The sequence below is a fragment of the Notothenia rossii genome, assembly GCF_949606895.1.
Source record: "Notothenia rossii genome assembly, chromosome: 1".
Taxonomy (NCBI): domain Eukaryota; kingdom Metazoa; phylum Chordata; class Actinopteri; order Perciformes; family Nototheniidae; genus Notothenia; species Notothenia rossii.
Window position 1 is genome coordinate 45,641,242 of NC_136912.1, and position 13,364 is coordinate 45,654,605.

General features: G+C 39.9%; 1 protein-coding gene across 2 annotated transcripts in view; it reads left to right on the forward strand.

Moving 5' to 3' along the window:
• vegfc (vascular endothelial growth factor c) overlaps positions 1–13,364 on the forward strand; it is a 184,408-nt gene that overhangs the window by 85,761 nt on the left and 85,283 nt on the right. For both annotated transcript variants that reach the window (XM_079672864.1, XM_079672865.1), the window contains exons 2-3: positions 2,074–2,293; positions 9,834–10,024. In XM_079672864.1, coding sequence (XP_079528990.1) covers positions 2,074–2,293; positions 9,834–10,024 — 411 coding nt within the window. The remainder of the gene's footprint in view (positions 1–2,073; positions 2,294–9,833; positions 10,025–13,364) is intronic.

Genomic DNA, 13,364 nt, shown 5'->3' on the forward strand with positions numbered 1-13,364 from the left:
AATTCTGAATGCACTTTACAAATTAAATGAACATCATGTATAGAATAAACAATTATAAATAAACTAACACGCTGTAGTAGTGCCTGATATTTGCGGAAAAGGAAATGTTTCTTCCTTGGGAAAAAATGATCTCAATCATAACAACAGATATCTTGGATCAAAATGGTGAACAATCTAATTTATTAAGCATTGTTTCAAATAATTATTTATTAATTTAAGGAAAATCAATTAATTAAACTTTATATTATAGGGTATCATTTACATACACTTTTATGGCCTCCAGAATTTGATTCAGTTGGATGCCTGCCTTACAGAATAGAGTGACATTATTTAAAAGAAGGCATGTGTAACCAGTTATGGAAGAAGTACTCAAATCATTGAATAAATGTATAAATACCATGGCCTAAAATACAGCATATTAATGCATGTTTTACTTTATGCATAATCAGGGGCGCCGCCAGGATCTTTGGGCCCCATGAAAAGATATCACATTGGGCCCCACCACCAGGCCCAGGCCACGCAAACCAAGCACAATGCTGTAACCACACCTCCAGAACCCAACCGACTCATTTATGCTTTAAATAACTCTACCTGTACAGGCTTGTTGCATTTATCTTGTAGTCCAATAACTACAGCTAAATGTACTTAAAATATAAAAAGTAAAAGTACTCATTATGCACTATTGATCTTTTCAATGTGTTTTTTTTACACAAGTTGGAGCATAGTTTTGTGTCAATGTGGACAACATTTAAATACTTTAAATAACAATAACAATACTGTGTAGATCAGCAGTGCAGTACTGCATTACACCAAATGAACATATTATGTGTTTTAATATGTACAAATTAAGTAACTATAAGTGTTACTTGTAATGGAGCTGAGTGCAAAGTCCAATACTTGCCTCTGAATAAGTGCAGTAGAAGTAATTTATATACGTAGCAAAAAATGGAAACTATCAAGTAAAGTACATATATGTCAAACTGAAGTACTATACTTGAGTAAATGTACTGAGTTGCTTTCCACTACTGTGTGTAACAGACTATGTTCTGGAGACTGAGGCTTCTCTTGCTTCTGCCTGTGTTGATGTATTATATATATATATATATATATATACATAGTTTTGCTTAGTTTTGCCTGTATGGTTTTTGACTGAAGCTAGAGAGCGCCCACATGATGAGATGCATTTTTAGTCGGACCTGAGGCTAATTGGAAAGGAAAGTGATTTAATGAACATATTCATATTACTAACGCTGGGTTGGTTTGATACCCATAAGGGCAAAATGTTGAAACCTATAAAATCAATGCAACGATGATTTCTCTCTTAACCTCTCAACGCTCACTCACTCTTTACCTGACTTTTGAGGCTTGTGTCACCTCTCCACCGCACCAGTGCTAAACCAAATTACCTCTGCTCAAAAATTGTAGGTCAATCCTGTCAGAGACTCTAACAAGAAAAACAACCATAATAGCATATTAAGATTGTCTCTGACCCCAACCATGTCCATGTCCTAACAATATGAATTGTTACCATGACATTTGGCAATGCGGTGGTCCACCATGTATTGTTACAATTAAATATTTTAAATTCTAAATCAACAGTACAAAAGGTGTCTTGAACATAATGATTGAATGTTATGTTGTATGTCTGTGTCCTTGTTTCTTGTCTTAAATATTTGATGTAGATGTTGTACAGTAAGTGGTGCTGCTGTGATGAAAGAAACCCTCCAGACTTGAACTAACAACAATGTATTATGATATCATATCATTGATGATGATCATCATGCACTTCCAACAATCCAACCATTACAATTGGTTGACATTTTTCAGAAGTCTCATGGAGAGTATAATATACAGTATATAGCTGAAATATATAGAAAAAAAGGCCTCTAAAATGTGTTTTAGTGAATTCACTCCATTGCTGCTGCTGACTCACACTAATGACCATAATAAGTCTGGCAGTAGCTGTAGTTTGAGCGATGTGTTCAGGAACAACAGAGTGTTTCTCAGTCATTGGTTGAGTATTGAAGCTGTGTAACAGCACCACAGTGTCTCAGTGTGTGTTGTCTCTTCCAGGACTCGTCCTTGAAGCCAGACATGGAGCAGCAGCTGCGCTCAGCCTCCAGCGTGGACGAGCTGATGAGTCTCATCTATCCTTCGTACTGGACCGCTCTGAAGTGCAGATCCAAACTCTCTGCGGCCTCCAGGGTCTCCCCCCGGGCTCAGAGCCCACTGAGGCCCCCGGCTGAGGAGCCAACCTTCGCTGCTGCCTACCTCAACCTGGATGTCCTGAAAAGTATGTTTTAACTTTATTTAACACTATTTCTTTCTGATTTGAAAATGATAATAATTGGGGAATCACAGCAGCACTCTAAATGTTCACCTCAAAGAAAACCTCCTTTAGAGGGCCCTTCATTAAATCATCCAATGAAGAGTGGCCTTGGAGAGATTCAAGTTTGAAATAATGTCACCAAATGTTTGTTTTTCATTAGTTTGCGATATTAGGCAGGCTGTAATGAAATTGTTTTTTACGTCATGTCTTTAACTGAGTTAACACCACAATTACGTTTATAAATTATATGAAACACTGCCAAACTCTCCAAAGAAACACCACATTTAAACATAAGAAAAACCTGTATTTATTTCCCATTGGGCATCATTTTTATCATCTAGCTTAGTAGTATTTATTTGATGGAAACTACACTGTTTTTCACCTCATGTAGTCTGAGGCCATGACTTAAAGTGACCTTAAGAACAAATGAAGATTATACTTTAGTTACAAACTATAACCCTGGCTAAATTATTATCAGTTAAATACCTAAAATACTTTGGAGATATTTGCAGTTTTCTAGTTGCACATTCAGGGAGGTTCAAAAGGTATATTTGTGATTCAGGTAAACCTGTGGTGTTACAGATCAGTTTTACATGGCTTATTTCACGGTAAAATCTGGTTAACGTTGTTCTCCAGCTGCATTTATTAACAGGTCCCAGATTGGCAACAAAAGTTTGTGACACCAATTAAGTAAATAATTTCACTTACCTAAAAAACAACTATTGCCTTGATAAAGAAACTGCTGACTAAATGTCAGAATTGAGATGAGTAAAGAGGTGATATTGAGACGGATGGACGTCTGACAACACTGATTTCAAGTTGCAAAAGTTGTCTCTTGACGCAGTTCTTGTTAGGATGTTAAAGTAACAAACGTGTAACCTCCAGTTGCCAGTAGCTGACGCTGTGTCAAACCGGCTCCACAGCACCACCTACAACGCTACCCCCGTATGTGTGATTGTCCTACATGTAGGAAATCTTGTTCGTATATGTAACACATGGACAGTATACCGTGAACCCAACAGGAACTTGGCGACTTTGAATTCTATGTTTGTTTTTTTGCATTTGAGGGTGCCGTAATATAATGATTGATCAAATACATTTAATATTTTGTAGTTTCTAGTTTCTGGTACAACATGAAATCAATCAATCAATGTCAATCAATGTTTATTTATACAGCCCGATATCACAAATGTTACATTTGTCTCAGTGGACTTCACAGTTTGTACAGAATATCAGTATGACAATATGACACCCTCTGTCGTTAGACCCTCACCTCGTACAAGGAAACACTTCCAGAGAAAACCCACAGTTTAAAGGGGAACATGGGAGAAACCTCAGGGAGAGCAACAGAGTGGAGATCCCTCTCCCAGGACGGACAGACGTGCAATAGATGCCGTGTGTAAATCCAACAGATAATACATTTACAACAAAGGTAGACCAAATGTTTGGAAATGCATGTTTCTATAATAAGAAGATGAATCCATGAGGATGTCAGTAATCTTGTGGGAGCCATCAGGGAAGTAGTATGATGAGAGTCAGGCAGGACCGCAGAGACAGGTTCAGCCACGACTCGAAATCCAGGACTCAATCCAGAACTCAGGATGCAGGATCCAGGACACATGATTCAGGATCCAGGAAACAGGACCACAGCAACAGGATCAGCCTCAACTCAGGATCCCGGCGTAGATATAGACACAAAAAAAAGATTTGGGGGAAGCTGGGTTAATCGGAACATGAGAGTACACAGGTACAGACAGACAGAAGGAAGAAGTAAGGTCCCCCCCACCGACAGACTAAGCCTATAGCAGCTAAACTAACGTGTCTACATACATGCACTCCCTTAGGATAGGTTGAGGGATAAAGGTAGCAAGTAAGAAGTAAGAAACAGAGGTGGAGAGGCACACGCAAGGAGAAAGGTCCCCACTGGAACCTTAATTGGAATTGGTGAGAGGTGAGGAGTAGGTCTGTGACTACGTTCCACACTCCCCGGCCAGGATAGACCTCTCTGCAACCTGTTACCCTCTAATAAAACCTCGAGAGGTCAGAGAGGGGAAAGGTTTTGGATAAAGTTTTAAATATAAGATCTAAGTTTTTAGGATTTAAGTGAAAGAGTAACTAAAATGTATAGGTGAAGAGGCCCAGCTTATCTACGTCAATGCACTCTTATTAGATTATTTTATTTTATCACTATAAGTTTTATCAAAAAGGAAGGTCTTAAGCGCAATCTTAAAAACGGATAGGGTGTCTGCCGCCCGAACACAAACTAAAAGCTGAATCCACAAATGTGGAGCTTGATAAGAAAAGGCTCTGGCTCCCATTGTACTTTTAGAGACTCTAGGAACAACCAACAACCCTGCATTCTTGGAACGCAATGCCCTAGTAGGACAGTAGGGTATAATGAGTTCTTTAAGGTAAGATGGCGCCTGCCAATTAAGTGCTTTGTAGGCGAGAAGAAGAATTTTAAATTCTATCCTGTGTTCTACAGGGAGCCAGTGTAAGGCAGCCAGAACAGGAGTAATGTGGGCCCTTTTCCTAACTCTGGTTAGTACACGAGCTGCAGCATTTCGAATCAGCTGTAGCGACTTAACTGACTTCTTGGTACACCCTGATAATAAGGAGTTACAATAATCCAGCCTAGAAGTAACAAATGCATGGACTATTTTCTTTGCATCGTTTTGAGGCAAGATATGCCTAATTTTGGCAATATTGCGTGGATGAAAGAAGGCGGTCCTTGAGATTGATTTTATGTGGGCGTTAAAAGATAAATCCTGATAAAATATAACACCAAGATTCCTTACAGGCCAAATTAACGCCATCCATAGTTAATATATCTTTAGATAGTTTGTTTCGTAGATTCTTCGGGCCAAGTACAATAACTTAACCGTTTTTAACATCAAAAAGTTTAAGGTCATCCACGTTTTTAAGTCCTTGAGGCAGTCTTACATTTTATTTAGGTGATTGGTGTTGTGGCAATTTAGCACTCACAACAGGAAAGAATGAAACAGAGAGGGATCAATAAAACACAAACATAGGTATAGATGATCAATTATTATTTTGTTGTACAACAATCAATAATAACGAGGAAAACATTACCTCTGCTCTCAAGCAGTCCTGCAGCAATGCTCCCAAGTAGTAGAACTTTACAGAAACATATATAGGACTCCTGACAGGACGCACACACATTTCCTTACATTAGCTAACACACGATATCACATGTTCTGCCTCTGAATGCTATACTTGTATGTTCCAGATATGGAAAGTTTACTTATCTCATGACGTCCTTTAGGAGTAGTCAACTAACAAAGGTTAACTGTTTTTATAACCTGAGGCCTTCTCTGAACTTCCTCCAACCTCGATGTCAGCTCACTTAAAATGAATACATCTATTGATGATTCAGAATGACAATTGTCTCTTTAACTCTGTGTGACCCAACTCAGTAACACACATCATATGGAATACCATGTGATCTTTAATAAATATCAGAAATATGCTGAATTAAACATTCCGCTATAACAATTGGTTTCATCAGGCTTGATCGATTAATATAGTTGAGTGTCATCCGCATAACAGTGGAAATGTACAGAATGATTCCTTATAATATTGCCTAACAGAAGCATATATATAGTGTGAACAAAATAGGTCCGAGCACTGAGCCCTGTGGCACTCCATGGCTAACTTTGGTTTGCATGGAAGATTCATCGTTGATACGTACAAACTGAGAGCGTTCAGATAGATAGGACCTAAACCAGCCTAAAGCAGTTCCCTTTATGCCAACTAAGTGCTCTAGTCTTTGCAATAAGATATCATGGTCGATAGTATCAAATGCAGCACTGTGATCGAGCAAGATAAGAATAGAGACAAGTCCTTTGTCTGAGGCTATTAGAAGGTCATTTGTGACTTTAACCAGAGCTGTCTCTGTGCTATGATATGTTCTAAAGCCAGACTGAAAATCTTCAAATAAATCATTGTTTCTTAAGTAATCACACAACTGTTTTGCAACTGCTTTCTCAAGAATTTTTGAGAGGAACGGGAGATTAGAAATAGGTCTATAATTGGCTAAAACCTCTGGATTGAGGTTGTGCTTTTTAAGAAGAGGTTTTATTACTGCTACTTTGAATGATTGTGGAACATAGCCTGATAATAAAGACATATTCATAATATGTAATAAAGAAGTGCTAATTAATGGAACAACTTCCTTCAACAGCTTAGTTGGAATTGGGTCTAAGATACACATTGATGGTTTAGAAGAAAGAATCATTGAATTTAACTGTTCAAGGTTTATGGCTGAAAAGCATTCTAGTTTACTATCTAGTGTAATATTAGAACTTACATTTCCGGGAGCTGTTGATAACACTATACTGGTCAAAGGCAAGAGGTATTTAATTTTGTTTCTAAGAGTAACAATCTTATCATTAAAAAAGCACATAAAATCATTGCTACTGAGTGCTATGGGAATAGAAGGCTCAATCGAGCTGTGGCTCTCTGTCAGCCTGGCTACAATGCTGAAAATAAATCTTGCATTATTCTTATTCTCATCTATTAATGAAGAGAAGAGTAGTAGGCTGCTCTCGCTTTACGCAGTGCTTTCTTATATTCATTGAGAGTAATATGCCAAATTAAACGAGATTCTTTAAGTTTAGTGGAACACCATATCGGATACAGGCGGCCAAGATGGGTTTTCTCCGCAGGGTGGCTGGCGTCTCCCTTAGGGATAAGGTGAGAAGTTCAGTCATCCGGGAGGGACTCGGAGTTTAACCGCTCCTCCTTCGCGTCGAAAGGAGCCAGTTGAGGTGGTTCGGGCACCTAGTTAGGATGCAAACTGGGCGCCTCCCTAGGGAGGTGTTCCAGGCACGTCCAGCTGGGAAGAGACCAAGGAGCTAACCTAACCTAGGACCAGGTGGAGGGATTATATCTCTTCGCTGGCCTGGGAGCGCCTTGGGATCCCCCAGTCAGAGCTGGTTGATGTGGCCAGGGAAAGGAACGTTTGGGGCTCTCTGCTGAAACTGCTACCTCTGCGACCCGACCACGGATAAGCGGGAGAAGATGGATGGATGGATGGAACACCATATCCTTTCAAGTTGTCTCGACTTTTGCTTTATTTTGTGGGTTTCTGCATTATGCCATGGAGCTAATCTATGTTGTTTTATTTTCTTCTTTTTAAAGGAGCAACAGAGTCCAACTTTATTCACAGCGCATCTGTAGCACTATCAACAACATGATCAATTTGGGGTGGTGCACATTTTGTATAAGTTTCCTCCCTTACATGCAGACATGCTATTGAGTTAAGTATTCGTGGAATATCTTCCTTAAATTTGGCTATAGCACTAACAGATAGGTTTCTGCAGCAGGAACTTTTGATTAATGCTTTGTAGTCTAGTAACAGTACTTCAAAAGTTACCAAAAAATTGTCGGATAAAGCAGGATTATGCGGTTCGACTAGTTGCTCAATTTCAATACCATAAGTCAGAACAAGGTCGAGAGTGTGATTATAGCAGTGGGTTTGTTTATTTACACTGACGGAAACAAACCGAATCTAATACAGAGTTAAATGCAACAGTAAGGCTATTTTTATCATCGTCAAAATGAATATTAAAGTCACCTACGATAATTACTTTATCTGTTTCAAGCACCAAAGTTGATAAAAACTCAAGAGAATTCTGATAAGAATTCTGAATAAGGACCTGGTGCACGGTTCACTGTAACAAATAAGATTGGATGCAAAGTTTTCCAGGTCGGATGCGTATGACTAAAAACAAGGCTTTCAAAGGAGGTATAATTTAATTTTAGTATTGATAAGTAAACTTGAGTCAAAGATTGCTGCAACTCCACCTCCTCGGCCTGTGCCTCAGGAAATATGAGTATTGATATGGCTGGGTGGAGTGGCTTCATTTATGCTGACATATTCTTCATGTCTCAACCAAGTTTCAGTGAGACAGCATATATCAATATTATAATCTGATTTTAAATCATTTACCAATATTGCTTTAGATGCTAAAGATCTTATGTTTAAGAGTCCACATTTAATCTTCCTGTTTTGTTGCACTGTAGTAGTTGTTACTTTTATTTTTATTAAGTTATTATGTGTGACACCTCTATTAGGTTTTACTTTAAATTGTCCTTGGGCAGACACACACACCGTTAATATTGGGTATTTTATTGGAGAGAGCGCAGAGAAACGTGTAAAACTGCGACTCCTCCTCCTGGTCTCAACTCCAGTTTGTCATGGATTAAGTCCACAAAGCTCTGAAATGTTTGCTGAAATAAGATGTGCACCTTCCAAGGTAGGATGAATGCCGTCTCTCTTAATCAGATCAAGTTTTCCCCAGAAGGCTCCCCAATTATTTACGAAGCCCACATTATTTGCTGGGCACCACCAAGACAACCAGCGCTGAAATGATGACATGCGGCTATACATGTCATCATTGATCAGATTGGGGAGGGGGCCAGAGAAAATTACGGTGTCCGACATTGTTTTAGCATAACTACACACCTAAGCCACATTAACTTTGGTGCATTCTGATTGGCGTAAACGAACATCATTACCACCGACGTGAATAACAATCTTACTGTATTTACGTTTATTCTTAGCCAGCAGTTTAAGATGCGCCTCAACGTCGCCCGCTCTGGCCCCCGGAATGCATGTGACTGTGGAGGCTAAGTTCACGTGTCTCATAATAGAGCTACCAATAACCAGAGTTGGCTTCTCAGCGGGTGTCTCGCTCAGTTGAGAAAATCTGTTAGATAAGTGAATGGGTTGGTGGGGACCTGAGGGTCTCGCTTTATGCCCCTTCTGAACAGTCACCCAGTCTCCTGGCTGCTCGGGAGTTGCCGGGGGACGGCTAGTACGAGCTACCTCTTGCCGGTCTATACCGGCTAACATGGGTTTTTAATGTAGCTGAGTTACTTTCGAAAATGCGGAGCCGGGCTTCTATGGCTATGATTTCCGCCTCCAACCTAACAACTGTACTACATTTAACACACGCAGGCATTAATCATATATTCTGTACAGAGTTTGCTGGGATAGTAAACATTCTGTATTTTTCTGTCATAATCTGCAGGGTGTTTTGATCACTTTTTTATTTGGAAGAATCCATTTATCATACTGCTGTCGGTTTTAACGGATCATATTGGCTCCAGCAGGGGCTTACGGGGACTGAAATTCAACTGCTTACTTTTGCAGGTCTATCAGTCAAGAAGTAATTACATACTTATAAATCTGGTCAGATAATAAAACACATTTAAACAAGGGCTTTTTCCTTCTCATCCATGAACAGCAGCTGAGAATAGATCTGTTGCAGGCGGTGGTGGTGTTGACTGTGTGTGTGTGTGTGTGTGTGTGTGTGTGTGTGTGTGTGTGTGTGTGTGTGTGTGTGTGTGTGTGTGTGTGTGTGTGTGTGTGTGTGTGTGTGTGTGTGTGTGTGTGTGTGTGTGTGTGTGTGTGTGTGTGTGTGTGTGTGTGTGTGTGTGTGTGTGTGTGTGTGTGTGTGTGTGTGTGTGTGTGCAGGTATAGAGTCGGAGTGGAGGAAGACTCAGTGCATGCCCAGGGAAGTGTGTGTCGACGTGGGCAGGGAGTTCGGGGCTCCCACCAACATCTTCTATAAACCACCCTGTGTGTCCGTCTACAGATGTGGAGGGTGCTGTCACTCTGAAGACAAACAGTGCAGAAACATCTCCACTGGGTACCTCAGCAAAACTGTAAGTCCACTCTTATGCCTTTACACTTTTACAATGTGCTCTGTGTATATGGGATCCTTAATGGTTGAAGATTGGAACACCCAGAATTTCACAAGAAAAAGACTAATGCATGGCTCATAGATGATGTCACCAGGTTCACACCTGGAGACTCTTGTTTTAGGTTTACACTCATCCCCTTGTTGAGTAAATAGCATGTTTTTTCTCTCAGTACGGGGCTCTTCCTGATGCTATCACAATCACTGATTCATTGTGTTCTTATAAATCACTTTTTTTTTGGGACTGTGAACCCCTCATTAAATCCTGTCAGTGGAATAGTAAGGAAGCTACCTAGCTAGCACCTCCCTCCTTGTAGCATTGAAACCTTCCCCTTAATAATGACAACTTACCAACATCAGCCAGACCTGGGGCATCAGACAAGCTTTGAAGTCTCTATTTGCCTTCTCTGAGTCATGGCATTCTGTCCCGAAGTTGTCCACTGTGCAGACGTATATGTGTAGCCGTTAGTTGAAGGTTAGCTTACAGTCCTATACGTGTGGCATTCAGAAAAGCTACTGGCTGCCTAGTATTGACGACACAAAGTCAGGCTTGGGGAGTAACGGATTACATGTAACGAGATAACGCAATCAGGATACCAAAAAAAGATAACTTTATTTGATTACAATTACATAAAAATAAAAAAGTAATCAGATAACTGTTATATTTAAAATGTAAGTGTATAGTTAGACATACTGAATGAGTTTTCTTTATGGTTTACATTAAGGCCACTTTCATTTTTAGGCTTGTAGGCGGAAATATGTCTGAGGCACCTCCAGAAACAAGAAGATACCAGTGGCGAGCCGTGACTTTTATACCTAGGACCTCTGACCCCCACCCCTTCCCTCGAGTTATTACGCCACAGCGTATACACAAGTTATTGAGCCGTTTCCGCTCTACATCCTGAACTCCTCCCTTCGATGCAATGCACTTCCGTTTTGGCGGACTGGGTTTGTTTTGCTAGCTAGCTCCGTTGTGCCGACAAAGCACTGATATCGCAGAGACAAAGAGGATATAACAATTACAACATGAAGAAAAGTGGTTCGGGAACTACGTGTGCGGTAGTTGGTTGCAATCACTCGAGAAAGCACCTGAACGAGTGGTTAGATAGAGAGTGCTACGACCACAAACCAGCACCCAGCACCCAGCCATGTTGTTCATTAAATACAAATAAACACAACAAATACTGCATGCATTGTATTTTTTAATATTATATATGAATATTTTCATAGTGATGTAATTGTGTGGGCTGCTTTTATATTTTAATTTGTAATACCTGTTAGGATTAAACATGTGATCTTTCTTGTTGAAGCCATTTCTTTAGTTTCCTCTCAACAATTAATTCATTCAGTGTTATTTATGTACAGTATGAGCTTAATATGAATGATGAACTGTGTTAAAAGAAATTGTAGCACTCTAAGGAACATATGAAATGCAATAATGCAATAACAGTGCAATAATGAAATGAAATTACATCAAACTTTATTTTCACTCAAACAGTACAGGCACATATGATATATTGCACAGCATAAAGAGATCATGTAAATTGTGCATTATGTAAACAACAGACAACTGTTGGCTCCTGTGGGCATGACCTAAATAAGGCAGTTTATTTTGGTTTTAAAATGCTGAGATATTTACTGCAGAACTGTAACCTTCCCTCAACAAAATCGTCAACAATCTTCGGGAGCATGTGGGCAAAGTAGAATGTGCGCAGCCTTATGATATGCCTTCAGACTGTCCATTGCTTTTCCATCTATTGCCATGGATTGAACGAAGTAGAAGCAAATTTTGCTGTACGTTATGCTGGGCCACGTCGTCATGTTATCCTCCCAGTTTTGCACTAAATTCGGGTGGGGGAGAGTAACGCCATCTCCAGTCAAAGAAGTAGAATCGTGTTCCCGAGCTAGCATCACTGTTAGCATCGAAATCGCTGTGTTTACACCAGTGCCCGTCTGACTGTTTACACCGGTTTACACCGACAGACGCTGTGCAAAAGACTTCCGGCGGAAATGAAGTGCATTTGTGTAGGGTTATGGCGCTACCCGTGTTTTGGCGCGTAAACTTGTCTATACTTCAGCGGAATATCAAAACAACGGCCCGGGGTGCAAAACGCATCAATGAAAGCGTCCCTCTACCACACAAAACAACACCTGTAAATAACCCTATTTGTGTCCTTTGAAATTGAAAAGGATATTGCATTGTGTTTGTTACTTTCGTTGCAGTTGTATGTCTTAAGTGTAATTTGGCATGCTTTTATTTTGAAGGCGAGTTAACGCTGTTGACAGGAAGTTGTTGTTGCTATGGAAACAAGAAAAGTTTCACAGAGAACGTGACGTCATAATTACACAAGACGGATCCTTTCTAGCCATAACCCGGGTGGAACTTGTCATAAAGTCAGCGATAATAGAGAACCGCAGTGACGCGTCGTAAAACCCGGAAGTAAACTTCTTCCGGTTCCTTCGCGAAAAACCAATGCAAATTCTCCATAGGATTTTGGAAAATAGCTCGAAATAAGGTCTGTGGTTGACACACATTTAAGAGAGGGATCACGTTTTGTTCAGCCGGATAATCTCCACATGTCAACCCTACTTTTATGATTTTTGAATCATAAATCAAGTCGCCAAAAGCGAAATGCTAACGTTATGCTATAAACGAACTACGAGCCAGTACAGCAGCAGGGTCGCACGACTTCAACGTCACGCCAACTTAAGATCGTTTCAACTGACTTGCACTGAAACTGCACTTTGAACACTTTCAATATATTAACATTTTAAACTGTACACCCCGGTTATCTAGGCCCGTTTTGTTTAATGTATACCACGTTTATCTAGGCCCTTTTTGTTTTATGTATACATGTCACACTGTGGGAAACGATATTTCGATATTTCTGGATGTATAACACATGTAGAATTTTTGACAATAAAGCTGAATTTGACTTTCGCGTGCTTGCATATTTTAACAAAGCTTTTCATTTTAGCCACACTGAATTTAACTATAAGTCATGGCTGTGTCAATTACCAGTCTGATATCGTTTTACAAAGATGACAAGAAGAGTGTAGATAGAGGAGAGAACCACTACAAGTCAGGACACGTTACAGTGCAGCCTAGATGAAGGTGTGCTTACCGGTGTTGTCAGGGCTACCATGAGGGACAAGGTTTATAGTGTCGGTGAGTAGTGATTGCAAGAGTACCGTTAACCTTTTAAGACCGAGTTAATTTATTCACATTAATTCCCATCAACAAATCAATTGTATGTGTCACATGAAATCTTTATTAGGCAAGGCAAGGCAAGTTTATTTATATA